The sequence below is a fragment of the Macaca fascicularis genome, chromosome 11 (genome assembly GCF_037993035.2).
Source record: "Macaca fascicularis isolate 582-1 chromosome 11, T2T-MFA8v1.1".
In the NCBI taxonomy this organism is placed as follows: domain Eukaryota; kingdom Metazoa; phylum Chordata; class Mammalia; order Primates; family Cercopithecidae; genus Macaca; species Macaca fascicularis.
Window position 1 is genome coordinate 1153429 of NC_088385.1, and position 27071 is coordinate 1180499.

The 27071-nt window shown below is 45.4% G+C and overlaps 1 protein-coding gene across 11 annotated transcripts in view; it reads left to right on the top strand.

Moving 5' to 3' along the window:
* The first annotated feature begins 6970 nt into the window (after nt 1-6970).
* Nucleotides 6971-27071, top strand: part of CCDC77 (coiled-coil domain containing 77) — a 56331-nt gene continuing 36230 nt past the window's right edge. For 6 of the 11 annotated variants that reach the window (XM_065523529.1, XM_074006012.1, XM_005569724.5 and 3 more), the window contains exons 1-4: nt 6971-7018; nt 11484-11537; nt 14408-14639; nt 21947-22089. In XM_065523529.1, the coding sequence (XP_065379601.1) occupies nt 11500-11537; nt 14408-14639; nt 21947-22089 (413 nt within the window). In that variant the 5' untranslated portion in view covers nt 6971-7018; nt 11484-11499. Of the gene's footprint in view, nt 9097-9684; nt 10252-11483; nt 11538-14407; nt 14640-21946; nt 22090-27071 lie in introns of those variants that run through there. The other 5 variants (XM_005569725.5, XM_074006010.1, XM_074006011.1 and 2 more) reach the window with 3 other exon arrangements.

The window sequence follows — 27071 nt, forward strand, 5'->3', positions numbered from 1 at the left end:
TCCAGCCTGGGCGACAGAGCAAGACTCCGTCTCAAAAAAAAAAAAAAAAAAAAAAGAAAATACTGGTTCACTGAGTTATACAGCTCTTCCAATGTTGACACGTACTATTATATAATATCAAAACAATTTACAAAAATATCACCATCAATTTATCAGGCAATTGGGAAGCTGTCAAACTCATGACGACAGAAACAAGTTTCCCAAAATCATAATTTCCACCTGAAAGCTCACATTTCATTATTGCCAACAAATACCGTTGGTTGTTTTCATTGAGGAGATTGACTCACTTTGTCCATTTTCAAGAAAAGATCTGCTGTATCTAAGTCTGAACAACCATAGTTTGTCTGTTGGTCCTTCTACTACTATTCTATGAAAAAAGCCACTAGCTGAGCTGGTATTATTTCCTCGAGAAAACTCTGGATGCAACTGGGTGTGTTATGTGTACTTCTTACTTCATCACACAGACAAAAGACATATTTAAAGGTCGAGATTTATTACAATTAATAATGTTTACTCCTTTATCAAAGGCATTCTTAAATGAAACTAGCTTTCCCCAGTGAGTATACGTAATGAAGGTATGGTTTGGTATCACTGCCATGACTCATGCTAAGGGAACAGCATTTTACCCACTGTTGCTTTTGTACCATCCATTCTCATGTCAACAGTGAAAACGGCATCTTAGTATTACCATGGTCAATGCTGCTCTAGTTTAGGTCCTTTTCCTCATATGAATTTCCACTGTGGCCTTCCAAGGACCTTCAAGCATTGTTCTTATTTGATCCTTTGCCACCAGTGCGATTTTTAAAAATTATCAATTTGATGTTGTGTGATTGCGAGAGAGTGATGGATTTGAGAATGACTCCTTGGCATTGGAATGAATGATGATGCATTAATTTAGATATAGAATGGAAGAAGAGCATTCTAATGGGGGGAGGCAGCACACCTGCAGGGAGGAGCATTATACCTGCATTCAACATTTATTCCACATCTCTGTGTGCCAGGCACTCTTCCCGATGCTGGATATATGACAGTGAACAACAAAAAAAGACAAAGTATCGGCTCTCATAGAACTCACATTCTAGTGGAAAGGGAAGACAAAAGAATAAGCACAGGCTAATAAATAGATACTATTTTAGGTGATGATAAGATCTTTTCTAAAGAAGAGAAAGTAAGGGAGATTGGGTGATCCTCAAAGGGCTCACAGATTGGTCACATTTGGTTTTTGTTTTTAGTTTTCTGAGACAGGGTTTCATTCTGTCACCTAGGTTGGAGTGCAATGGCACCATCTTGGCTCACTGTAACCTCAAACTTCTGGGCTCAAGAAATCTTCCCGCCTTGGCCTCTTGAGTAGCTAGGACCACAGGTGTGTGCCACCACGCCTGGGTAATTTATTTTTATTTTTCTATTTTCTATAGAGATAGGATCTGGCTGTATTTCCCAGGTTGGTTTCAAACGTCTAAGCTCAAGCAATCCTACTGCCTTGGCCTCCCGAAGTGCTGGAATTACAGGCATGAGCCACTGCACCCAACCAGATTGGTGACGTTTGAATAAAGGCTACTTTATAAAAATGAAAGGACAAATTGCTAAATGAATATCCAATCAGAAGGGATTACAGCTAGCCTTCCATATCCAAGGGTTCCTCATTTAGAGAGTCCATATCCACAAACCCAACCGACTACAGAAATATTTGGAAAAAAAATAAAAATAATAATAAAAAATAAAAATAATACAGATTAAAAAACAGTATAGGCCAAGTGTGGTGGTTCATGCCTGTAATCCCAGAACTTTGGGGGGCCGAGGTGGGTAGATCATTTGAGGTCAGGAGTTCGACACCAGAGTGGCCAACATGGTGAAGTCCCATCTCTACTAAAATACAAAAATTGACTGGGCTTGGTGGTGCATGCCTGTAGTCCCAGCTACTTGGGAGGCTAAGGCAAGAGAATCGCTTGAACCCAGGAGGCAGAGGTTGCAGTGGGCCGAGATCACACTACTGCACTCCAGCCTGGGCAACAGAGTGAGACGCCATCTCTAAATAAATAAGTAAATAAATGAAATAAAACAATACAGTAAATCAAGTGCAGTGGCATGCATCTATAATCCCAGCTACTCAGGAAATTGAGTCAGGAGGATTGCTTGAGCCCAGGGGTTTGAGTCCAGTCTGAGCAACATAGCAAGACCTTGTCTCTAAAAAATAAAAATAAATAAATAAATGAACTTAAATACATTTTGAAATTTTAAAAAATCAATACACTGGTCAGGCGAGGTGGCTCACATCTATAATCCCAGCACTTTGGGAGGCCGAGGCAGGCAGATCGCCTGAAGTAAGGAGTTCGAGACCAGCCTCGCCAACATGGTGAAACCCTGTCTCTACTAAAAATACAAAAATTAGCCAGGTGTGGTGGCGGGTGTCTATAATCCCAGCTACTTGGGAGGCTGAGCCAGGTGAATCACTTGAACCTGGGAGGCGGAGGTTGCAGTGAGCTGAGATTGTGCCATTGCATTCCAGCCTGGGGGACAGAGCAAGACTCCCTCTCGAAAAAAAAAGAAGAGAGAAGAAAACCAACTATTTACATTGTATTAGGTATTAGAAGTAATCTATAGATGTTTTGAAGTATATGAGAGGGTATGCATAGGTTATATGCAAATAGTGTGCCATTTATGTAAGGGACTTGAGCATCTGTGCCTTTTGGTACCCAGGAATTTCCTGGCACGAATTCCTAGCAGATTGTATTTCCAATTAGGGAGATAGTCAAGATTTTACAAAAGTGGTAGTATTTGAGTTGGCCCTTGTAAGAATTTTGAGTGAAGATTCATTGAAAGGGCCAATCCAGATAAAAGGAAGAGTGTGACCTGAAGCTGGAAAGTGCATCCTATGTTCAGGAGATGACCATCAATTTCTTTAACTAGAGACAAATGGGGTCAGATAGTTGCAGTCTTTGAATGCCATATTACCATCTGAACTTCATTCTCTAGTCTGTGGGGAGTCATCGAAGGTTTATAAGCAGGAGTGTGACATATCCGGAATTGTGACATATCCAGAAAAAAAAAGTGATTTTTCTGGAGACAGAGTCTCCTTGTCACCCAGGCTGGAGTGCAATGGCGTGATCTCAGTTCACTGCAACCTCCACTTCCCGAGTTCAAGCAATTCTCCTGCCTCAGCCTCCCGAGTAGCTGGGATTACAGGCATGTGCCACCACGCCCAGCTAATTTTTGTATTTTTAATAGAGACAGGGCTCATGCCTGTAATCCGCGCACTTTGGGAGGCAGAGGCAGGTGAATCACAAGGTCAGGAGTTGGAGACCAGCCTGGACAAAAATTAGCTTTTATAGAATGGATTGGAGGCAAGAACACCCAGTTAGAAGCCTATTGTAATAGTCCAAGTGAAAGGTAATAAGACACATAGTAGAAATAAATAGGAGGATATATGTGAAGACAGGCTCACCATGACTTGATTTTTTAAAAAATTGCAGCTGAAAGAAAGGAAATAGACAAAGATACTGAGCCAAGATGTTTGGGAAGATTTTAATGTAATTAACAGAGAAAATCACAAGGGGAAAGAAGCAGGTTTGGGAGTACAGGCATATCTTGGAGATATTGCAGGTTCAGTTCCAGATCACCATAATAAAGTGAATATCACCATAAAGCAAATTGTTCGAAATTTTTGGTTTCCCAGTGCATTAAAAAAGCTATGTGTTTACACTATACTGTAGTCTAGTGCATTATTTCTAGTTTGCATTATTTCTTTTAAAAATGTACATGCCTTAATTTAAAATACTTCTTTTTTTTTTTTTTTTTTTTTTTTTGAGATGGAGTCTTACTCTGTCACCCGGGCTGGAGTGAGTGGTGCGATCTCGGCTCACTGCAACCTCTGCCTCCCAGGTTCAAGCAGTCCTCCCACCTCAGCCTCCCCAGTAGCCAGGTGCATGCCAGCACACCTGGCTAGTTTTTGTATTTTTCTGTAGAGACAAGGTATTCCATGTTGCCCAGGCTTGTCATGCACTCCTGAGTTTAAGTGATCCACCCACGTTGGCCTTCCAAAGTGCTGGGTTTACAGGTGTGAGTCACCTCACCAGGCCAAGTCACAAATGATCTTAAGGACATCCAGAATGGCGGTGAGTCCTTTCCAGAAGGTTTTCAATTTACTTTGCCCAGATTCATCAAAGAAATCACTATCTCTGGCAGCTATAGCCTTCTGAAATATATTTCTTTTCTTTTCTTTTGAGATGGAGTTTCGCTCTTGTTGCCCAGGCTGGAGTGCAATGGCACGATCTCAGTTCACTGCAACCTCCGCCTCCCAGGTTCAAGTGATTCTCCTGCCTCAGCCTCCCAAGTAGCTGGGATTACATGCATGCGCCACCACGCCTGGCTAATTTTGTATTTTTAGTAGAGGCGGGGTTTCTCCATGTTGGTCAGGTTGGTCTCAAACTCCCGACCTCAGGTGATCCACCTGCCTCGGCCTCCCAAAGTGCTGGGATTACAGGCATGAGCCACTGTGCCCAGCCTGAAATATATTTCTTTCTTTCTTTTTTTTTTTTTGAGGCGGAGTCTCGCTCTGTTGCCCAGGCTAGAGTGCAGTGGCCGGATCTCAGCTCACTGCAAGCTCCGCCTCCCAGGTTTACGCCATTCTCCTGCCTCAGCCTCCCCAGTAGCTGGGACTACAGGCGTCTGCCACCTCGCCCGGCTAGATTTTTGTATTTTTTAGTAGAGACGGGGTTTCACCATGTTAGCCAGGATGGTCTTGATCTCCTGACCTCGTGATCCGCCCGTCTCGGCCTCTCAAAGTGCTGGGATTACAGGCTTGAGCCACCGCGCCTGGCCTGAAATATATTTCTTAATAAGACGTGAAAGTCAAAAATGACTCCTTGATCCATGAGCTGCAGAATGTCTGTTGTGTTTGCAAGCATGAAAGTCATATTCATCTGTTTGCACACCTCCACCAGAGCTCTTGGGTGACCAGTTGCATTGTGAGTGAGAAGTAATATTTTGAAATAAATCCTTTTTTCCCTGAGCTGTAGGACTTAAAACATAAATAAAATGGTGGACTTAAAATATTCAGTTACCCGTGCTACAAAGATATATGCTGTCATCCAGCTTTTGTTGTTCCATTTATACAGCACAGGCAGACTATATCTAGCATAATTCTTAAAGGCTCTAGGATTTTAGGGATGTAAATGAGCACTGGCTTCAACTTAAAGTCAACAGTTGCATTAGCCCCTAACATGAGAGTCAGTCTGTTCTTAGAAGCTGTGAAGCCAGGCATTGACTTCTCTCTAGCTATGAAAGTACTAGCTGGCATGTTCTTCCAATAAAAGGCTGGTTCAGATACATTGAAAGTCTGTAGTTTACCTTAGCCAGTTACCTTAACCAGTTACCTTAATTAGCTCTCCGAATAGCTTGCTGCAACATCTACACCAGCACTTGCTGCTTCACCTCGCACTTTTAAGCAACGCAACTAGCTCCTTTCCTTAAACCTCGCGAACCAGCCTGTGCTAGCTTCCACCTTTTCTTCTGCAGCCTCCTCACCTGTCTCAGCCTTCATTTTATTGAAGAGTTAGGACTTTGCTCCAGGTTAGGCTTTGGCGTGAGGGAATGTTGTGGCTGGTTTGATCTTCTGTCCAGACCACTCAGACTTTGTCGGTATCAGCAATATCTGTTTCATTTTCTTATCATTTGTGTGTTTACTGGAGCAGCACTTTTAATTTCCTTCAAAAACTTTTCCTTGGCACGCACAACTTGGCTAACTTTGGTGCAAGAAGACTGGCTTTCATCCTGTCTCGGCTTTCAACATGCCTTCTTCGCTGAGCTTGATCATTTTCAGTTTTTTATTTAAAGTAAGAGATGTGTGACTCTATCTTTCGCTTGAACCCCCACTGTACGGTTGTTAATTGGTCTAATTTCAATATTGTATCATAGGAATAAGGAGGCAAGAAGAGAGGGAGAAGGGCAGGGAGACTGCTGGTCTGTGGAGCAGTCAAAACATCCACAACATTTATTAACTAAGATTGTCATCTTATATGGGCATGGTTCATGGTGCCCCTAAACAATTACAATAGTAATATAAAAGATAATAGATCCGCATAACCCATACAATTATTATGAAAAAGTTTGAAATATTGTGAAAATTAACAAGTGTGGTGCAGAGGCACACAGTAAGCCTGTGCTGTAGGAAAAATGGCGCAGATAGATTTGGTTCCATGCAGCGTTGCCACAAACCTTACGGTTGTAAAAACAGTTATCTGGGAAGCGCAATAAAGGAAAGTGTGCCTGTAGCAGACGCACGTTCCGTTTAGACATCCTTAGGACTCGTACCAGCGAAGGGCCCAGCTTTTCCACGCCAGTAGCTGCAATTAAGCGCTTTCCCCCCCACCTTTACACCTTGCTTTCCGGAAAGATGAGAACATAATGGATTTTGAACTTGCTTTGATCACGAAAGCCCAGTGACTCACATTTCTCCGGAAAAGGAAGCAGCGTCTGCTACGGAACAAACAGTAGAATTTTAATACATAATCCCCTGACCGTAGAAACTGAACCTCAGGTCCTATCCTGGCTCTAGGCCAGCAGGTCATGGAAGAATAAACTTCTCTTAGAATCTTTATCTTCTTGAGACAAGCTTGGAAATGACAACATATATGTACCATGAACGCGAAGCACCTGAGCTAAAAGCAGTTGAGCAATCTTAAGTGGGGGTGCCCGGAAGTGGTGCGTTCTGACCCCAAACGTCCCATTACCGGTACCTGGAGGAGCAGGTTGCAGCCCAGCTGCATCGCCCCGCGCAGAACTGCATGCAGAAGAAAAACTACGTTTCCCAGAGACCTCTGCGCGGCCAGGAGCACCGCGAGGAGGGGCGAGATGGGGCGGGCCTCTGTGTGACGGCCGTTCCCATTGGTGCGCAGTCCAAAGGGCCTTGTAAACTCCTGCGCGATTGCACGGATTCAGGGACGCGCCGTGGCGCCGCGACGCTCCTTGGTTTGACTTTTGCGTTTCAGTTGAGTTCCCTGACGCGGAGTCTCAGTGTGTCGTGAGTATGGAGTTTCGGGTTGGGGGTGAAGGGGTTAGTAAGAGGCCTTGGGAAGAAAATCTTGTGAGGGAGAAGTAACGGCGGAAGCAGTGCGGAGGAGAGGGACGTGAGCCTGGACTCTGGTGCCCGTGGCGGGGCTGGGGACCGGAGGAGAAAGTTCGAGGGTGCAAAGGGAGAGACCTCCGGAGTGCTGGAGGGAGGGGACCTGCCGCAGGGAGGGAGTCGAGCGTGGGGTGAAGTGGGGAAAGGGGTGCAGGATTCGGACGCCCTGGAGATGGGTTCCGGTACACGCTCACCCCACGCTGCTCTAACCCTCAGGTTCCTCATTTGTAAAATAAGGGGTAATAAAAATACTTACCAGTTGTGGGGAGAATAAAATAAATTTCACAGATTTGTCACGTGGCTAACAGAAAAAAATTCGAAGTGCTACATAAATGTTAATTGTTAGTAGACAAGCTATAAGAATATACCTAAGCAAGGATATTGGAGATAGGTGCAGAGAAGCTAGCTGAAACCCGTTAATTTACCTGTCAGCAAGGGCATTGTTCTTTGGAAGAGGCAATGAAGAGTAAGACGCGGTTTTTATCTGCAGGGAACGCACGCTAGCAAGGGAGAAACGATAGCAATAAAGAATTCTAATACGTTGACTTGTAGAGAATTTCAAAGGCAGTTCTTTTGCAGTTAGATCATTTTTGCTAAATCATTCTGGATGGGGAGACTCAGGAAAGAGAAAAAGGAGGTGCTATTTAAGACGAGTTTTCATGTACAGACTAGATTTTGTTCAGTGAAATGAGGGCTGTGGAGGGAGCTGTGTTCCAGCTAGAGGGAAGCTCATGAACAAAGGTATGGAGGCAGGGAAGTTACCTGGAGACGGTACATTTGGGGGAGTAGAAGACAATAAGGCAGGAAAGTTAGGTTTGGCCCTTGTGGAGAAAGTCGTGAATTCTAGGCTAACAAGTTTGATTTAATGCTTTAGACTATGAGGTTCTACTGATGAATTTTATTACAGAAAATGGTTCAGGAGAGGCAAGGAGTTGGTAGAACCGTTAAGCTGTTGTAGTGGTATGGGTAAGAAGTATTGAGACTGTGAAATAACATGGTCATTGTGGAGATAAAATATACAAGATATTCATAGGGTTAGACAGATTCAGGAGAACGAGTGATCAAATGATGAATTTAAGTTGCCAACTCCTAGTTGCTTGGAAACGCCAAATTAGTACCTAAAATAGGAAAGTCAGAAGGGTCGTGTTTGGATAAAAAGATGATGTGTTAGGTTTAGGAAATGTTAACTTTGAGATGCTAAAAAAAAAAATACCTAACTTGAGTGATTTCTTTTTTAAGTTAAACATTTCAAGCGCCAATAGGTGAAAATGTCCAGTACATTTTTGTTAATTCAAATTAAGAGGTTAAAAGAGATGTTTGTTTATTCAACATGTACTTGTTACTTACTATATGCCATGTAGTGTTTTAGATGGTAGAGTTAATAATAAAAACAGGAGGAATAATGATGTTCCCAAAGAAATGGTTAGAGGAAATGATAAAGAAAGCTGAAGACAGAACCTTTGGGAGTTGTCAATAATAATAATAGTCCACGTTTATTGAGTGCTTATATGTCAAACACTGTCACTCGGCGCTATATTCATTATGTCATTTAATCCATATACCAACCTATGACATAGAAGTAACTGAAATTTAGAGAGGATAACTTAGCTGAGGGACACAGCTAATAAGAGGCAGGGCTTTGACTCAAACCCAAGTCTGATGTCAGAGCCTACACTCTCAACTACAATGTTTATTTTTATTATTATTATTTTTTCCAGATAAGATCTCACTCTGTCGCTCAGGCTGGAGAGCAGTGGGGCAATCTCAGCTCAGTGCAGCCTCTGCCTCCCAAGCTCAAGCAGTCCTCCTGCCTCAGCCTCCTGAATAGCTGGGACTACAGGCACGTGCCACCACTCCCAGCTAATTCTGTAATTTTTGTAGAGACAGGGTTTCACCATGTTGCCCAGACTGCTCTCAAACTCCTGACCTCCAGCAATCCATTTACCTTGGCCTCCCAAAGTGCTGGCATTAAACAGGTATGAGCCACTGTGCCCAGCCTATTTTATTTATTTATTTTTTTTTGAGACAGGGTCTTGCTCTATCATCTAGGCTAGAGTGCAGTGGCACGATCACTGCTCACTGCAGCCTTGAACCCCCAGGCTGAAGTGGTCCTCACACCAAGCAGGTGGGACTGCAATGCCACCGTGCCCAGCTAAGTTTTACATTTTTGGTAGCGATAGGGTCTTGCCATGGCCTGGCCATGCCAAGGCCCGGCCCCAAAGCGATATATATATATATATATATATATATATTTTTTTTTTTTTTTTTTTTTTTTTGAGACGGAGTCTCGCTCTGCCACCCAGGCTGGAGTGCAGTGGCCGGATCTCAGCTCACTGCAAGCTCCGCCTCCCGAGTTTACGCCATTCTCCTGCCTCAGCCTCCCCAGTAGCTGGGACTACAGGCGCCCGCCACCTCGCCCGGCTAGTTTTTTGTATTTTTTAGTAGAGACGGGGTTTCACCATGTTAGCCAGGATGGTCTCGATCTCCCGACCTCGTGATCCGCCCGTCTCGGCCTCCCAAAGTGCTGGGATTACAGGCTTGAGCCACCGCGCCCGGCCGACTAATGTGTACATACTGTTTAAAACCGTGAGACCTCAGGAGATCACCAAGACAATGAGTGATGACCAGTAAGGAAAGGGGACAACTAGGAAGAGGCGTCCTGGAAGCCAAACAAAGACAGCTTTGAAGAAGTCAGGGGGAGAGGCACTGTGGGGCTCTGAGCAGGAAAGTGGTATATGGAAGTAACAGTGGTGATTGTCTCTTTTCATACTTTTACACAAAATTCTTTCCCAAAAGACTGAAGAGTTTTTTTTTTTTGAGATGGAATCTCGCTCTGTCGCCCAGGCTGGAGTCCAGTGGCGCGATCTTGGCTCACTGCAAGCTCCGCCTCCCGGGTTCACGCCATTCTCCTGCCTCAGCCTCCCGAGTAGCTGGGACTACAGGCGCCCGCCATCTCGCCCGGCTAGTTTTTTGTATTTTTAGTAGAGACGGGATTTCACCGTGTTAGCCAGGATCGTCTCCATCTCCTCACCTCATGATCCACCCACCTCGGCCTCCCAAAGTGCTGGGATTACAGGCGTGAGCCACTGTTTCCGGCTGCAGAACTGAAGATTTTAAGCAGATTATACCAGGTAGAAGGACATAACAGAATATCATCTGACTTGCTGAGAATCAGAATGGATTGACAGAGCATGCTTGATAAGAAAGCTTTCACCAAAGCAGTAAAAAATCAGCCTCCCTCCCTCTCTCCTTCTTTCTCTGTCAGTCATATAACATGGAATGGCATTCCCTTTCCAGCAGTTTATCTTCCTGAAAATTTCTGTAATAAGGTTGCTTAAAGTGCAGGAGCTCAAGATCTTGCTTTATCAATTGAGATGGAGATTATGAAGAGCCTTTTAAAGTTTATAAGTAATTTTTTTTTCTTCTACTGACGATAATAGAGAAAGCACATGAAATGAAGATCGCATCAGTGGTTTTGTATTCATTTTAAATTTGATATAGTGGGTGCTCTACCTTCATTTCCATTTACTGCTTCTGTTTATGGAGAGAGGAGTGGGGGCAGGGGAAGTCCATTTGTTGGTGAGGCTGGCCTTGAACTCCTGGGCTCAAGTAATTCCCTCTCCTCAGCCCCCTGAGTAGCAGGGACTATAGGTGCAGGCCACTGCACCTGGCTCTATGTGCTGTTTCTTGCTTAGTAGAGATTTTTCTGCATCTCCTTCTCCTATAACTTCAAGGAAAAGATTGTAGATTTGTTTTTGTGTTTTTGCAGTTAACAAGGAGACCTTTCTTACTTTGTGTGCTTATCCATTTAAATATTCAATGCCATTCTGATTTTTATTTGAAAATAATTATGAGTACCTTTTGAAAATGCAAAAGGCATGAATTTCAGGATTTGGAGATACTTTAAAGAATACTACATTTTAGGCCGGGGGTGGTGGCTCACGCCTGTAATCCCAGCACTTTGAGAGGCTGAGGTGGGCAGATCATGAGGTCAGGAGATCAGGACCAGCCTGGCCAATATGGTGAAACCCCATCTCTACTAAAAATACAAAAATTAGCCGGGCACGGTGACGGGCACCTGTAGTCCCAGCTACTTGGAAGGCAGAGGCAGGAGAATTGCTTGAACCTGGAAGGCGGAGGTTGCAGTGAGCCAAGATCAAGCCACTGCACTCCAGCCTGGGCAACAGAGTGAGACTCTGTCTCAAAAAAAAAAAAAAAAAAAAAAAAACTACATTTTAAAACATCAAATTCTTTCCAAGAGGCAAATATGATGATGTTGAAGAGGGAACCAGTCTATGCCTTCTGTACTGTTTCTATTTTTCTATTCTTGGCCCCTAATTATGAACTTTTGTGTATTTGATAGGTGTGAAAAAGACAGCATGAACTTTACCCCAAAACACACCCCTGTCTGCAGAAAGTAAGACATTTGCTTATTTTCAAGTTGTTAAGAAATCAAGACTTATATAGCCTTAGACTAAGTTAGCCTAGGAACTGGGAAGGTATTGGAAACGTATTTCCTAACGGTTTTTTTTTTTTTTTTTTTGAGACAGAATTTCACTCTGTTGCCCATGATGGAGTGAGTGGTGCAATCATAGCTCATTGCAGTCTTGACCTCTTGCACTCAAGCAATCCTCCCGCCTCAGCCTCCCAAAGTGCTGAGATTACAGGCATAAGCCACTGTGCCCAGCCTGAAACAACCCCTTTAGAAAACATGAAATGTTGGCCGGGCATGGTGGCTCATGCCTATAATCCCAGCACTTTGGGAGGCCAAGGTGGGCAGGTCACAAGGTCAGGCGTTTGAGAACAGCCTGGCCAACATGGTGAAACCCCGTCTCTACTTTAAAAAAAAAAAAAAAATTAACTGGGCATGGTGGCAGGCGCCTGTAAACTCAGCTGCGTGGGAGGCTGAGGCAGGAGAATTGCTTGAACCCAGGAGGTGGAGGTTGCAGTGAGCTGAGATCGCGCCGTTGCACTCCAGCCTGGGCAACAGAGCAAGACTCCATCTCAAAAAAAAAAAAAGAAATGTTAAGTAAAACAGTATTTCTCTCACAAGTTTTTAGTGATTGAGAAAATGTTTAAGTTTTTCTTTGTGCTAGTTGACAAATTTTAATATCTCTGCATGCTTATGTATTAGAAGTGAGCACAAATATTAACTCTAACTCAGAGCTTCTGGTATAGTTTCTCTACTCTGCTGTCTATTTTGTTATGTTATAAATTGCAGACAACCAAATTTGATTTATTTTCACAGGAGGGTTTCTCTTCTTCTGTGCTATTTTTGTTTTGTTTTGTTTTTTTGTTTTTTGAGACAAAGTTTTGCCCTTGTTGCCCAGGCTGGAGTGCAATGGCGCGATCTCGGCTCCACCGCAACCTCCCTCCCAGGTTCAAGTGATTCTCCTGCTACAGCCTCCCGAGTAGCTGGGATTACAGGCGCCCGCCACCACGCCCGGCTAGTTTTTTGCATTTTTAGTAGAGACAGGGTTTCTCCATGTTGGTCAGGCTGTTCTCAAACCTCCGTTCTCAGGTGATCCGCCTGCCTTAGCCTCCCAAAATGCTGGGATTACAGGTGTGAGCCACTGCGCCTGGCCTGTACTGTTTTCCAACTTTCATTATTTTAGCTCAAGTCTTGTTTGCTAGAAGCAAACAAACAAAAACTTCATGTCCACCCTTTTTTTTTTTTGAGATGGAGTTTCGCTGTTGTTTTCCAGGCTGGAGTGCAATGATGCGATCCTGGCTCACTGCAACCTCCATCTCCCAGGTTCATGCAATTTTCCTGCCTCAGCCTCCCGAGCACCTAAGATTACAGGCGCCCGCCACCATGCCTGGTTAATTTTGTATTTTTAGTAGAGATGGGGTTTCACCATGCTGGCCAGGCTGGTTTTGAACTCCTGACCTCAGGTGATCCACCCACCTCAGCCTCCCAAAGTGGTGGGATTATAGACGTGAACCACCACGCCCAGCCATGTCCAACCTTTAATCAGAGTCTTTTTGCCAGTTAATAACATTTAGTTTTAATCTGTGCGATTCAAATGTCTCATATGCTAGAGATTAGCATCTGATGTGTTTGTTTCAATTGCAATATGTCTTTTTTTTTTTTTTTGAGACGTAGTTTCACTATTGTTGCCCAAGCTGGAGTGCAATAGCGCAATCTCTACTCATTACAACCTCTGCCTCCGGGTTTCAAGCGATTCTCCTCCCTCAGCCTCCCAAGTAGCTGAGATTACAGGCACACGCCACCACGCCTGGCTAATTTTTGTATTTTTAGTAGAGACGGGGTTTCACCATGTTGGTCAGGCTGGTCTCGAACTCCTGACCTCAGGTGATCCACCTGCCTCGGCCTCCCGAAGTGGTGGGATTACAGGCGTGAGCCACTGCACCCGGCCTGCAATATGTCTTATAGTAGTACTACACTTTCTGATTGTTACTACGTGGTCTCCCTTAGTTTATGTTCTTTTTTTTTTTTAATTATCTTTTTAGTCTCTAATGGATTTTATTTTTATTTCTTTGGAGACAAGGTCTTGCTATGTTGCCCAGGCTGGACTGGAACTCCTAGGCTCAAGCAATCCTCCCACCTCAGCCCCCTGAGTAGCTGGGACTGCTCAGCCACTCAGCTCTGCCACCATTCCTGGCTCTAACATGTATTTTGAATCCAGCTTTAAACCATTAGTACTTGGAAGATAAGTAATAAAATTGTTTACTATCCTGTCATATCAAACTTTCAATTTTTTTTTTTTTTTTTTTTTTGAGACGGAGTCTCACTGTGTCACCAGGCTGGAGTGCAGTGGCAGGATCTTGGCTCTGCCTCCCGGGTTCAAGCGATTCTCCTGCCTTGGCCTTCCGAGTAGCTGGAATTACAGGTGCACACCGCCACGCCTGGCTAATTTTTTTTTTTGTATTTTAGTAGAGACGAGGTTTCACCATGTTGCCCAGGCTGGTCTCGAACTCCTGAGCTCAGGCAATCTGCCTGCCGTGGCTTCCCAAAGTGCTGGGATTGCAGGCGTGAGCCACCGTGCCTGGCCAAGATTTTTTTTTTTTTTTTTTTTAATAGAGACAGGGTTTCACTATATTGCCCAGGCTGGTCTTGAAATCCTGGGCTCAAGTGATTCTCGCACCTTGGCCTCCCGAAGTGTTGGGATGACAGGCGTGAGCCACCGCGCCAGCTAAACTTCCAAATCCGTGAGCACCTTCATTGTAAGCACTTTAGGAACACAAAAGCCGCTTTGATTTGGAAGGTCATAACTCCTAAACTCCACAGAGTGTAGTGAATATATCATTTCCAATTTCACATAGGCAAGCAGTTGTCTCCAAACGTGCTGTTGCCACCAGTGGTCCCACCAAGAGGAGGGGAATGGCAGACTCACTGGAGTCAACCCCCTTGCCTTCCCTCGAAGATCGTCTGGCCAAACTCGGTCCTTCTAAGGAGCTCCTGGAATATTATCAGAAGAAGATGGCTGAGTGCGAGGCAGAAAATGAGGACTTGTTGAAGAAACTGGAACTCTACAAAGAAGCTTGTGAAGGACAGGTAAAGAGACGACGCACGCTTTTTTGGAACTCTGATGAAGTCTTCATTAATTAGAGATGCTCTGCAAGTGCCAGCTTGTATCATAAGCAGATGTTTTATAAAAATATTCCTTTTAGGCCGGGCGCGGTGGCTCACGCCTGTAATCCCAGCACTTTGGGAGGCTGAGGCGGGCGGATCATGAGGTCAGGAGATCGAGACCATCCTGGCTGCCACGGTGAAACCCCGTCTCTGCAAAAAATACAAAAAAATTAGCCGGGCGTGGTGGTGGGCACCTGTAGTCCCAGTTACTCGGGAGGCTGAGGCAGGAGAATGGTGGGAACCCGGGAGGCGGAGCTTGCAGTGAGCCAAGATCGCGCCACTGCACTCCAGCCTGGGCGACTGAGCAAGACTCCGTCTCAAAAAAAAAAAAAAAAAAAAAAAATATTCCTTTTTTTATTCCCCAGCCCAGCTACTGGGCTCTTCAGGCCCTTCTTGGATCATAACCCCCAAAAACTGCTCTTCTTCTCAAATCTTAAATTCTGACATCTCCATATCTCTTATACCTAGTTCTTTCCTTTCCTTATATCTGAGTAGTCCTTAACTTCTTTGTTACCTCCGTAGCTTCCGGAATTTTCGGTTTTCTAAGTGCTGCATATAGCTCTGACGTCATGTCCTTCAAACCTAAACCCCATGATGCTTTGCTTCCGTAGTAACAGCGCTGCCTGCAAATGACCCCTTGCTCAATCATTCTTTTGCTCCACTTGCATAGCAAAAACTAAGCTGTGGCATCATCCAGTTCTCTGCCACCTGTTCTCCTACAGCAGGATTTCTTGACCTCGGCATTATTGACATTTTGGCCTGGATGATTCTTTGTTGTGAGGGGTTGTCCCGTGCGTGATAGGATGTTTAGCAGCATCCCTGGCCTCTACCCACTAGATGCCAGTAACACAACACCCCCAGCTGCGACAATCAAGAATGTCTCCAGATATTGCCAGATGTTTCTGGAATGGGTGTGTATATGTGCAAAGTTACTCCTGATTGAGGACACTGTTGTAGAAAGGTCACAAATCAGTACATAATGAATCGATGGTAAACAAATTCAGCTGTACCCTCAACCACTATACAACAGTTTTCTTACCTATCCATACTGGGTTTCCTCTCCGTCCACATCTGTGCCACACCCTCACCTCTAGCCTGCAACCCCTTCTTAGCCCTCCTCTGTCAACATCTTTCCTGCTCATCTTCACACAGTTACTCCATCCATATCTATCTCCTTCTTTCCTTTGGTTGCTTTACTTTTCCTTGTTTTTTTTTATATTTTTTTGAGACGGAGTCTCGCTCTGTCACCCAGGCTGGAGTGCGGTGGCGCAATCTCGGCTCACTGCAAGCTCCGCCTCCCGGGTTCACGCCATTCTCCTGCCTCAGCCTCTCAAGTAGGTGGGACCACAGGCGCCACCACCACACCCGGCTAGTTTTTTGTATTTTTAGCAGAGACGGGGTTTCACCGTGTTAGCCAAGATGGTCTCAATCTCCTGACCTTGTGATCCGCCTGCCTCGGCCTCCCAAAGTGCTGGAATTACAGGCATGAACCAACGCTCCCAGCCTGTTTTTTTGTTTTTTGAGACAGGGTCTTACTCTGTCACCGAGGCTGGAGTGCAGTGGTATAATCATGGCTCACTGCAGCCTTGAACTCCTAGGCTCAACTGATCCTCCCACACTCAGCCTCCTGGGCAGCTGGGGCTACAGGCACACACCGCCATGCCCAGCTAATTTTTAAAAAATTTGTTGTAGAGACATGGTCTCACTGTGTTGCCCAGGCCGGTATGGAACTCCTGGTCTCAAGCAATCCTCCCACCTCAGCCTACCAAGGTGCTGGGATTACAGGTGTGAGCCACGGCACCTGGCCTTCAGTCACCTTCTGATGATCATTCTTCTGACTGCTTCGGGAACAGGGCATCTGTGCCCGTTCGAGCTGGATTGATCCAATGCCTCCTGTGACTCTCACCCCTTTTTCCTCCTGAGAAACCTTGCTCCATTATTCTTCTCCGCTTTCTGTCGTATTTTTAACTTCTTGCTTGATATTAGCTTTTTCTTCTCAGTATATAAACATACTCCAGTCTTTCCCAACTCAAAAGAAAAATGAAAAACTCTTCTTTCATTGGGCTTCTCTCTCTAGCTATTCTTTTTATATAAATGGCTCTTTCTTTTCCCAGTCACACTTCCAGAATCTTTTGACTTTCCCATTCACTGAATGGGAATTTTTTTTTTTTTTTTTTGGAGATAGAGTCTTGTTCTGTCGCCCAGGCTGGAGTGCAGTGATGCAACCTTGGCTCACTGCAACCTCTGCCTCCCGGGTTCAAGCAGTTCTCCTGCCTCGGCCTCCCAAGTAGCTGGGACTACAGGTGCATGCTGCCACACCCAGCTAATTTTTTGTTTTTTAGTAGAGGTAGGGTTTCACCGTGTTGCCCAGGCTGGTCTCAAACTCCCGAGCTCAGGCAATCTGCCCACCTCGGCCTTCCAAAGTGCTAGGATTACAGGAATGAGCCACCGTGCCCAGCTGGGGAATTTCTCGACTGCAGTTTCATCTCTGTCCTTGCCACACCACTAAAACCGTGCCTTCTGTGTTCTCCAAGTACCTCTTTGCCAAACTTTTCTCTTTTTTGTCTTTTGCAGTGTTTGTCACTTTTGACCTCTCTTTTTCTGTAATTTTCTTCCTTTCTTGATTTCCTTTTTTTTTTTTTTTTGAGACAGAGTCTCGCTCTGTCACCCAGGCTGGAGTTCAATGGCGTGCGACCTTGGCTCACTGCAACCCCTGCCTCCCGGGTTCAAGCGATTCTCCTGCCTCAGCCTCCCGAGTAGCTGGGATTACAGGCGCCCACCACCATACCCAGCTAATTTTTGTATTTTTAGTAGAGACGGGGTTTCACCATGTTGGCCAAACTCGTCTCAAACTCCTGACCTTGTGGGCCGCCTGCCTTGGCCTCCTGAAGTGCTGGGATTACAGGCATGAGCCTGGCCTCCTTTCTTGATTGCTGTGTCATTTTTCTTTCACAATTTCTGTCTAACCTCTCTGATCAGCTCATCTCAGTGTCCATTAACAACTCTCTTTCCTTACTCTTAAACGTCAAAGTTCTTCCAGATTCTACTCTAAATGACCTTGTTTTATCCTTGTATTACACTGCTACGTATGTGATGAAGACTGTTAAATAACTAGCCCTGACTCACTTTTCTCCTGAAGTTCCTTTCTCTACCCCCTCTTCCTCACCCGCACATGTACCGCCACCATTTTGCCTCCCTCCATTCCTCATTCCTTAACTTTTCTTTATTCTTTGTCTTGGTAAATGGCATGATTGCCTACGGTTCTTTCAAGTCCCCTACACTGAATCTTTTGGCAAGTCCTATTGATTCTGCTTCCTAAATATTACTTAATCCATTCCCACACCCACATCACTTTTGCCACGATGCTCATGCAGACGCTTGAGTTGCGTCTAAACTATGACAGTATCCTCCTTGCCAGTACCTGCCTCTGGTCTCTTACATTCCCAGTTGGCCTCACATTTTTCACTCTAGCAGTACTGAAATATTTGTGCTTGTCCAAATTTATTAGGCTTTTGTTTTTTGGAGGTTTGCTTGTCATTTTTCTCACATTATGTGTATATACAATGAATTATAGGGTAATTCATTCCATTTGAGCTACTGAAGAGCCTCAGGATGGGGACTGGTTGCCAGATGACAGTGATGCAGCATCTCTAAATACATTTACTGGGACATGGTGTGAGTCACCATGCCCAGCCTAATTTTTTTTGTAGATTCTACAAAAAAAAGTGTTTCCAACCTTTTGAGTTCCACTGTGGACCTGTATGCTGTCCCTTTCTCCGAATAAGTTGTTAATATTTATTTGTCATTTTTATCACATTGTGTATGTATCTATAGACTTCTAGGTTTTTTTTTTTTTTTGTTTTGTTTTGTTTTGTTTTGTTTTGTTTTGTTTTGAGATGGAGTCTTGCTCTGTCACCCAGGCTGGAGTGCAGTGGCCGGATCTCAGCTCACTGCAAGCTCCGCCTCCCGGGTTCACGCCATTCTCCTGCCTCAGCCTCCCAAGTAGCTGGGACTACAGGCGCCCGCCGCCTCGCCCGGCTAGTTTTTTGTATTTTTTAGTAGAGACGGGGTTTCACCGTGTTAGCCAGGACGGTCTCGATCTCCTGACCTCGTGATCCGCCCGTCTCGGCCTCCCAAAGTGCTGGGATTACAGGCTTGAGCCACCGCGCCCGGCCTGTTTTTTTGTTTTTTGAGTCAGGGTCCTGCCCTGTTGCCCAGGCTGGAGTGCAGTGGTGTGATCATAGCTCACTGCATCCTCAAAGTCCTGGACTCAAGCAGTCCTCCTGCCTCAGCCTCCCAAGTAGCTGGGAACAACAGGCTTGTGTCACCATGCACAGCTAATTTTTTATTTTTTATTTTCTTTTTTATTTTTGAGATGAAGTCTTGCTCTTGTCACCCAGGCTGGAGTGCAGTGGCGCGATCTCGGCTCACTGCAACCTCTGCCTCCCAGGTTCAAGCAATTCTCCTCCCTCATCCTCCTGAGTAGTTGGGATTATAGGTGCCCACCACCACACCCGGCTAATTTTTGTACTTTTAGTAGAGACTGGGTTTCACCGTGTTGACCAGGCTGGTCTTGAACTCCTGACCTCAGATGACCTGCCTGGCTCGGCCACCCAAGGCGCTGGGATTACAGGCGTGAGCCACTGCACCCTGCCCAATTTTTTATTTTTTGTAAATATGGAATCTCACTCTGTTGTCTAGGATGGTCTTCAACTCCTGGGCTCAAGCATCCTCCCAGCTTAACCTCCCAAAGTGTTGGGATAACAGGTGTGAGTCACTGAGCCCAGCCTTTGTCAAATTATTTTTAATGACCTTAACCAATTTTAAGCGTTCAGTAGTGTTTAAGTGTTTGTGTGTGTGAGTATGTGTGTATATGTATATATAATTTTTTTTTTGGAGACAGTCTTGCTCTTTCACCCAGGCTAGAGTGCAGTGGCTCGATCTCAGCTCACTGCAACCTCCACCTCCTGGGTTTAAGCAATTCTCATGCCTCAGCCTCCCGAGCAGCTAGGATTATAGGGTGCCACCACGCCCAGCTAATTTTTGTTTTTTTAGTAGAGATGGGGTTTCGCCATGTTGGTCAGGCTGGTCTTGAACTCCTGGCCTCGAGTGATCTGCCATGCCTGGTGTGTTAAGTATGTTCACATTGTTGTGTGACTGATCTCTAGAATGTTTTCATTTTATAAAACCAAAACTCCATCCCTTAAACAGATCATTTCTCCCCACACTCCCTGTAACCACTATTTTACTTGCTATTTCTATGAATTAGAAATAGAGCAGGATTTGCCGGGCATGGTAGCTCACGTCTAATCCCAGCACTTTGGGAGGCCGAGGCAGGCGGATCACCTGAGGTCAGGGGTTCGAGACCAGCCTGACCAACATGGCAAAACCTGTCTCTATTAAAAATACAAAAATTAGCTAGGCGTGGTGGCACATACCTGTAGTCCCAGCTACTTGGAAGGCCGAGGCAGGAGAATTACCCAGGAGGTGGAGGTTGCAGTGAGCTGATATCACACCACTGCATTCCAGTCTGGGCGACAGAGCAAGGCTCCGTCTCAAAAAAAAAAGAGCAGGATTTATCTAGAATAGAGTGGAATCATACTGTAGTTTTTCTTTTAGTGACTGACTTACTTCACTTAGCATAACGTCCTCAAGTTTCGTCCATGTTGTAGCACGTGACGAGATCTTCTTCCTTTCTACCAACATCAGGCTCTCTCATGGTTCTAACTTCCTGTTCTCTTTTCTTGGAGCACCAACCGTCTGCTTCTCTCTCTACCAGTTTTCTGTTCGTCTGTCAAGTGTCAGCTCTTTGGTGGCAGTGCTTTGATTTCCCAAGCATTTCAGAATTTTTATTCCTGCCACGCTTTCCCCCACACCATTTCACCATGCATGCTTTCATGAAGTAATTATTTTATTTGAATCCTTTGCCTCACTCCCCATGAAATTCCTTAGCTCTATAGACAGGAATCAGATCTTTTCATCTTTGTTTTTCTGCATGTCATAATAATGCTTATGATACAGGAAACATTAACAAAAAAATGTGGATAGGCCGGGTGCAGTGGTTCACGCCTGTAATCCCAGCACTTTGGGAGGCCAAGGTGGGTGGATTGCCTGAGCTCAGGAGTTCAAGCCAGCCTGGCCAACGTGGTGAAACCCCATCTCTACTAAAAATACAAAAATTAGCTGGGCGTGGTGGTGTGTACCTGTAATCCCAGCTACTCGGGAGGTTGAGGCAGAAGAATCACTTGAACCTGGGAGGCAGAGGTTGCAGTAAGCCGAGATTATGCCACTGCATTCCAGCCTGGGCGACAGAGCGAGACTCTGTCTCAAAAAGAAAAAAAAGCTGTGGATAGAATAGGTGAGTCGTACGGCATTCTGGATTCTATAGTCCGTAAAAGGAAGATGGGAGAGCTTTGATGTTAAATGCAAACTTCACACTCATCCTGTAGCTTTTAAACTCCAGTCAAGGCCAGGCATGGTGGCTCATGCCTTTAATCCCAGTACTTTGGGAGGCCGAGGCGGGTGGATCACTTGAGGTCAGGAGTTTGAGACCAGCCTGACCAACATGGCAAAACCCCATCTCTACTAAAAATACAAAAATTAGCTGGGCGTGGTGGCATGCACCTGTAATCTCAGCTACTTGGGAGGCTGAGGCACGAGAATCACCTAGAAGGTGGAGGTTGCAGTGAGCTGAGATCGTGCCACTGCACTCCAGCCTGGGCAGCAGAGCAAGACTTGATCTCAATAAATAAACAAACAAACTCCAGTCTATACATGCCTATTGCTGTCATTTGAATTCTGTATTGGCGAAATTATTTACTCTGGAATATTTCTTTTTTTTTTTTGAGACGGAGTCTCGCTCTGTCGCCCGGGCTGGAGTGCAGTGGCGCGATCTCAGCTCACTGCAAGCTCTGCCTCCCAGGTTTACGCCATTCTCCTGCCTCAGCCTCCTGAGTAGCTGGGACTACAGGCACCCGCCACCTCGCCCTGCTAGTTTTTTGTATTTTTTAGTAGAGACGGGGTTTCACCGTGTTAGCCAGGATGGTCTCAATCTCTTGACCTCATGATCCGCCCGTCTTGGCCTCCCAAAGTGCTGGGATTACAGGCGTGAGCCACCGCGCCCGGCCTACTCTGGAATATTTCTACATGAGTAGACTCCTCCCTATCCAGTGAGAGATACTCCATTGAAGCCCAGTGTCTTTCAGCTTCTCATTGTGGTTTTTCTGCAGCATAAACTTGAATGTGATTTGCAGCAGAGGGAGGAAGAGATTGCTGAATTGCAGAAAGCTCTAAGTGACATGCAGGTCTGCCTCTTCCAAGAGCGGGAACATGTTTTGCGCCTCTACTCAGAAAATGACCGACTGAGAATCAGGTACCAAGCAGGAGAAGGGAAATGTTGGAGTTATAACTTTAAATTACTTGTATTTTATTTATTTATTTATTTATTTATTTATTTATTTATTTATTTTGAGGCAGTCTCCATTGCCCAGGCTGGAGTACAGCGGTGCTATCTCGACTGCAGCCTCCGCCTCCTGGGTCAAGCGATTCTCATGCCTCAGCCTCTCAAGTAGCTGGGACCACAGGTGTGCGCTACAACGCCTGGCTAATTTTTGTATTTTTTTAGAGATGGGGTTTTGCCCTGTCAACCAGGCTGGTCTCGAACTCCTGGCCTCAAGTGATCCGCCCACCTCAGCCTCCCAAAGTGTTGGGATTACAAGCGTGAACCACCATGCCCAGCCCTTTAAATTACTTTTAGAAAGATGCATTTCTCCACATGAATTCTCTTAGGTTGTATTCCCTAGGAAATGGACTCTGAGATGGAGATTTGCCTTCAGGGCAGTTACTGGAGAAGCTCTCTGGAATAATAGCTATGAGCAGATTTGGGCAGGGGTAGAATACGAATGGATACAATGGTAACAGAAGTCTTAGCCAACCCCGTAGGGAGCACCAAGGATAGGGTGGTCTTTTGGCGGCAAAGGACTCAGACTTTTGTGTCCCCCCATTGACCAGTCATAGGATGCAGGCTGTCCCCAGGGAGGGTGTGTAAACGTCGGGGAGGAAGCCCCCTTCAGCCAAGTGTAATTTTTAGAGAAGAGCTGAGCTCCTGGGAGATAAATGTCGTGATCATGAGGGGGAATCTGAGCAGTACACTACGTGTTCCCTTACAGTGCGTTTCCGTATGTGTGTGCTGGGAGTGGGAGGGGAAAATACACAGAACCAAAAGTTTACCATTTTAGCCGTCTGAAGTGTAGGATTCAATGGCATTAAGTATATTCACATTGTTGCACAACTGTCACCAGCGTTGAACTCTAGAACATTTTCATATTCCTAAACTGAAATTGTATACCATTCAACAGTAACTCCCACCTCCCCGTTACCCCAGTTCCTGGAACACGCCCTTCTACTTTTCGTCTCTATGAATTTGACTATTTCAGGTACCTCACGTAAGTGGAATCATACAATATTTGTTATGTCAGGCTTATTTCACTTAGCATAATGTCTTCAAGGTTCGTCCATGTGGTAGCATGTGTCAGAATCTTCTTGCTTTTTAAGACTGAACAATATTCCATTATATGTACGTACCACATTTGGTTTGTCCATTCATCCGCCAGTGGATCTCAGCTCACTGTAACCTCCGCCTTCCAAACTGAAGCGATCCACCCACCTCAGCCTCCTGAGTAGCTGGGACTACAGGTGTGTACCAACATGCCTGGCTAATTTTTTTTGTGATTTTCGTAGAGACAGGGTTTTGCCATGTTGCCCAGGCTGGTCTCCAACTTCCAAGCTCAAGTGATCTGTCTGCCTCAGCCTCCCAAAGTGCTAGGATTACAGGTGTGTGCTACTGTGCCCGTCCGAGACCTTACTTTTAATTCTTTTGTGTATATACCCAGAAGTAGATCATATGGTAATTCTGTTTTTGTGTTTTTGAGTAACTGCCATACTATTTTCTATAGTGGCTATACTGTTTTATATTCCCACCAGCAGTGCACAAGGGTTTGAGTTTCTCCACATCCTTACCAATACTTGTTATTTTCTTTTTTTTTTTCCTTTAAGCCTTTTTTTTTTTTTTTTTTTTTGAGACAGGATCTCACCCAGGCTGGAGTGCAGTGGCATGATCTTGGCTCACTGCAGCCTTTACCTACCTCCTAGGCTCAGGTGATCCTCACACTTCAGCCTCCAAGTAGCTGTGACTACGTGCATGTGCCGCCATGCCCAGCTATGTTTTTTTTTTTTTTTTTTTGTAGAGACAAGGTTTCACCATGTTTCCCAGGCTAGTCTCAAACTCCTGAGCTCAAACAGTCCTCCTGCCTCAGCCTCCCAAAGTGCTGGAATTACAGGCATGAGCCACCGTGCCTGGCCAACACTTGTTATTTTCTGGGTTTTGTTTTTTTGGAGACAAGGTCTTGCTCAGTCAACCAGGCTGGAGTGCAGTGGCATGATCACAGCTCACCGCAGCCTCAACCTCCCAGGCTTGGATGAGGTTGGGGGCAACCTCAGCCTCCTAATTAGTTGGGACCACGGGTGTGCACCACTGTGCTTGCCTAATTTTTGTGTTTTTTGAAGAGATGGGGTTTCACCGTTTTGCCCAAGCTGGTCTCAAACTCCTGGGCTCAAGCAATTTGCCCACCTTTGCCTCCCAAGTGTTAGGATTACAGGCTTGAGCCGCTGTGCCCAGCCTTATTTTCTGTTTCTTTGATAGTAACCGTCTGAATGGGTGTGAGGGAGTCCCATTGTGGTTTTGATTTGCATCTTAAAATCTCGAGCGTCTTTCCTGTGCCGTTTATATATCTTCTTTGGAGAAGTGTTGATTCGGATCTTTTGCCCATTTTAATAATTGGGTTGTTTTTGTTGTTGCTGAGACAGGGTCTCGCCCCGTCGCCTGGGCTACAGTGAGTGGCGTGATCACGGCTCACTGCAGCCTCTGTCTGCTGGGCTCAAGCTCTCCTCCCATGTCAGCCTCCCGAGTAGCTGGGACTACAGGCATGTGCCACTACGCCTGGCTAATTTTTGTATTTTTGGTAGAGTCGGAGTTTTGCTATGTTGCCCAGGCTGGTCTCAAACTCCTGAGCTCAAGTGATCCTCCCACCTCACCCTCCCAAAGTGCAGAGATTACAGATGTGAGCCACGGTGCCTGGCCATAGAAGTTCTTTATATATTCTGGATACTAAACCTTTATTAGACATACAGATACATGCAAATATTTTCTCCCATTCCATAGATTGCCTTTTTATTTTCTCCTTTTTTTTTTTTTTTTTTTTTTTAGAGGCAGGGTATCGCTCTGTCAGCCAGGGTGATCCTCCTGCCTTAGCCTCGGGAGTAGCCGGGACTATAGGCGTGCACCACTATGCCTGGTTAATTTATTTTCTTTTTCTCATTTTTTTGTAGAGACAGGAGGATCTCACTATATTCCTCAGGCTGGTCTTAAACTTCTGGCCTCAAGTGATCCTCCTGCCTCAGCCTCCCAAAGGAATGAGCCACCATGCCGAGCAAGGCGTTTTTAATTTTATGGAGTTCAATTTATGTATTTTTTTTCTTTTGTTGCTTCTGCTTTTGGTATCACATCGAAGAAATCATTGCCAAATTCATTGTCAGGAAGCTTTGCTCCTATGTTTTCTTCTGAAACTTTTATTATTTTAGCTCTTATGTCTAGGTCTTTGATCCATTTTGAGTTAATTTTTGAATATAGCATTAGGTAAGGTTCCAACTTCATTCTTTTGCATGTGGATGTCCAGTTTTCTCAACATCATTTGCTTTTTTTTTTTTTTTTTTTTTTTTTGAGACGGAGTCTCACTCTGTCGCCCAGGCTGGAGTGCAGTGGCCGGATCTCAGCTCACTGCAAGCTCCGCCTCCCGGGTTCACACCATTCTCCTGCCTCAGCCTCCCGAGTAGCTGGGACTACAGGCGCCTGCCGCCTCGCCCGGCTAGTTTTTTGAATTTTTTAGTAGAGACGGGGTTTCACCGGGTTAGCCAGGATGGTCTCGATCTTCTGACCTTGTGATCCGCCCATCTCGGCCTCCCAAAGTGCTGGGATTACAGGCTTGAGCCACCGCGCCCGGCCTTCTCAACATCATTTGTTGAAAAGATTTAGCCACATGGTTTATTTTTATTTATTTATTTATTTATTTATTTTGAGACAGGGTCTTTCCCAGTCACCCAGGCTGGAATGTAGTGGCATGATCTCCGCTCACTGCAACCTCCGCCTCCCGGGCTCAAGTGATCCACCTGCCTCATCCTTCCAAGTAGCTGGGACTACAGATATGAGCCAACACACCTGACTAATTTTTGTATTTTTTGTGGAGAGAGGGTTTTTCCATATTGCCCAGGCTGGTCTCGAACTCCTGAGCTCAAGCAGTCCGCCCTCCTCAGCCTCCCAAAGTGCTGGGATTCCAAGTGTGAGCCACCGTGCCCAGCCTCACCACATGGTTTTGTTGGTGTCCCGCCGTCAGGTGCTCCATTTTTAGCGGGATCTAGTAGCATGGCAGAAGCTGGTTTTCAAATGTGACGTCATTCTCAGCTATAGACGGCATGGTCTTGCGGCAGATTCTCAGGGTCTGTCACGATTCTTGTAGTGTTGCTTGCCGTAAACTCCGGTTGGTACCTTGTGCCACCACAGACACCATAGGATCTGCCGAGTTACATGTCCCAAGCCGCAGCGCGTCCTTTCAACTCTGGGCCGCACTGAAAGCTCGCCTTCTGTGTCAGTTGGTACGTGGGTCAGAGCAGTGTTCCAAAATACGGACTGTGTTGTCTTCAGAGCCTGATGACTCCTTTCAGGCATTATGCTTCCTTCTCGGTGTAGCAGGTACCAGATGAAATAATTTGATCTTTACTTCGGAGGGAATATCCTGGCATACCTAGATCACAGCCTTAAAGACTTGACTGATGTGCTTCGTGAGGTTCATCTCCAACCCTCTGGAGCACACGTGTCTTACCAAAGGTTCCAGTGCACTTGCTGTTTCTTGTTCATGCAGTCTGATTAAGTGCAATATCATCAGTAGTGAGCTCCTGGCAATCTGTAGTGTAGCCAGATCCAGATTCTTTTTTGTTTGTTTATTTTCGTTTGTTCGTTTGTTTGTTTTTGAGATGGAGTCTTACTCTGTCACCCAGGCTGGAGTGCAGTGACGTGATCTCGGCTCACTGCAACCTCTGCCTCCCGGATTCAAGTGATTCTCCTGCCTCAGCCTCCCAAGTAGCTGGGACTACAGGTGTGCATTACCATGCCCGGCTAATTTTTGTACTTTTTAGTAGAGATGGGGTTTCACCATCTTGGTCAGGCTGGTCTCGAACTCCTGACTTTGTGGTCCACCTGCCTCAGCCTCCCAAAGTGCTGGGATTACAGGTGTGAGCCACCAC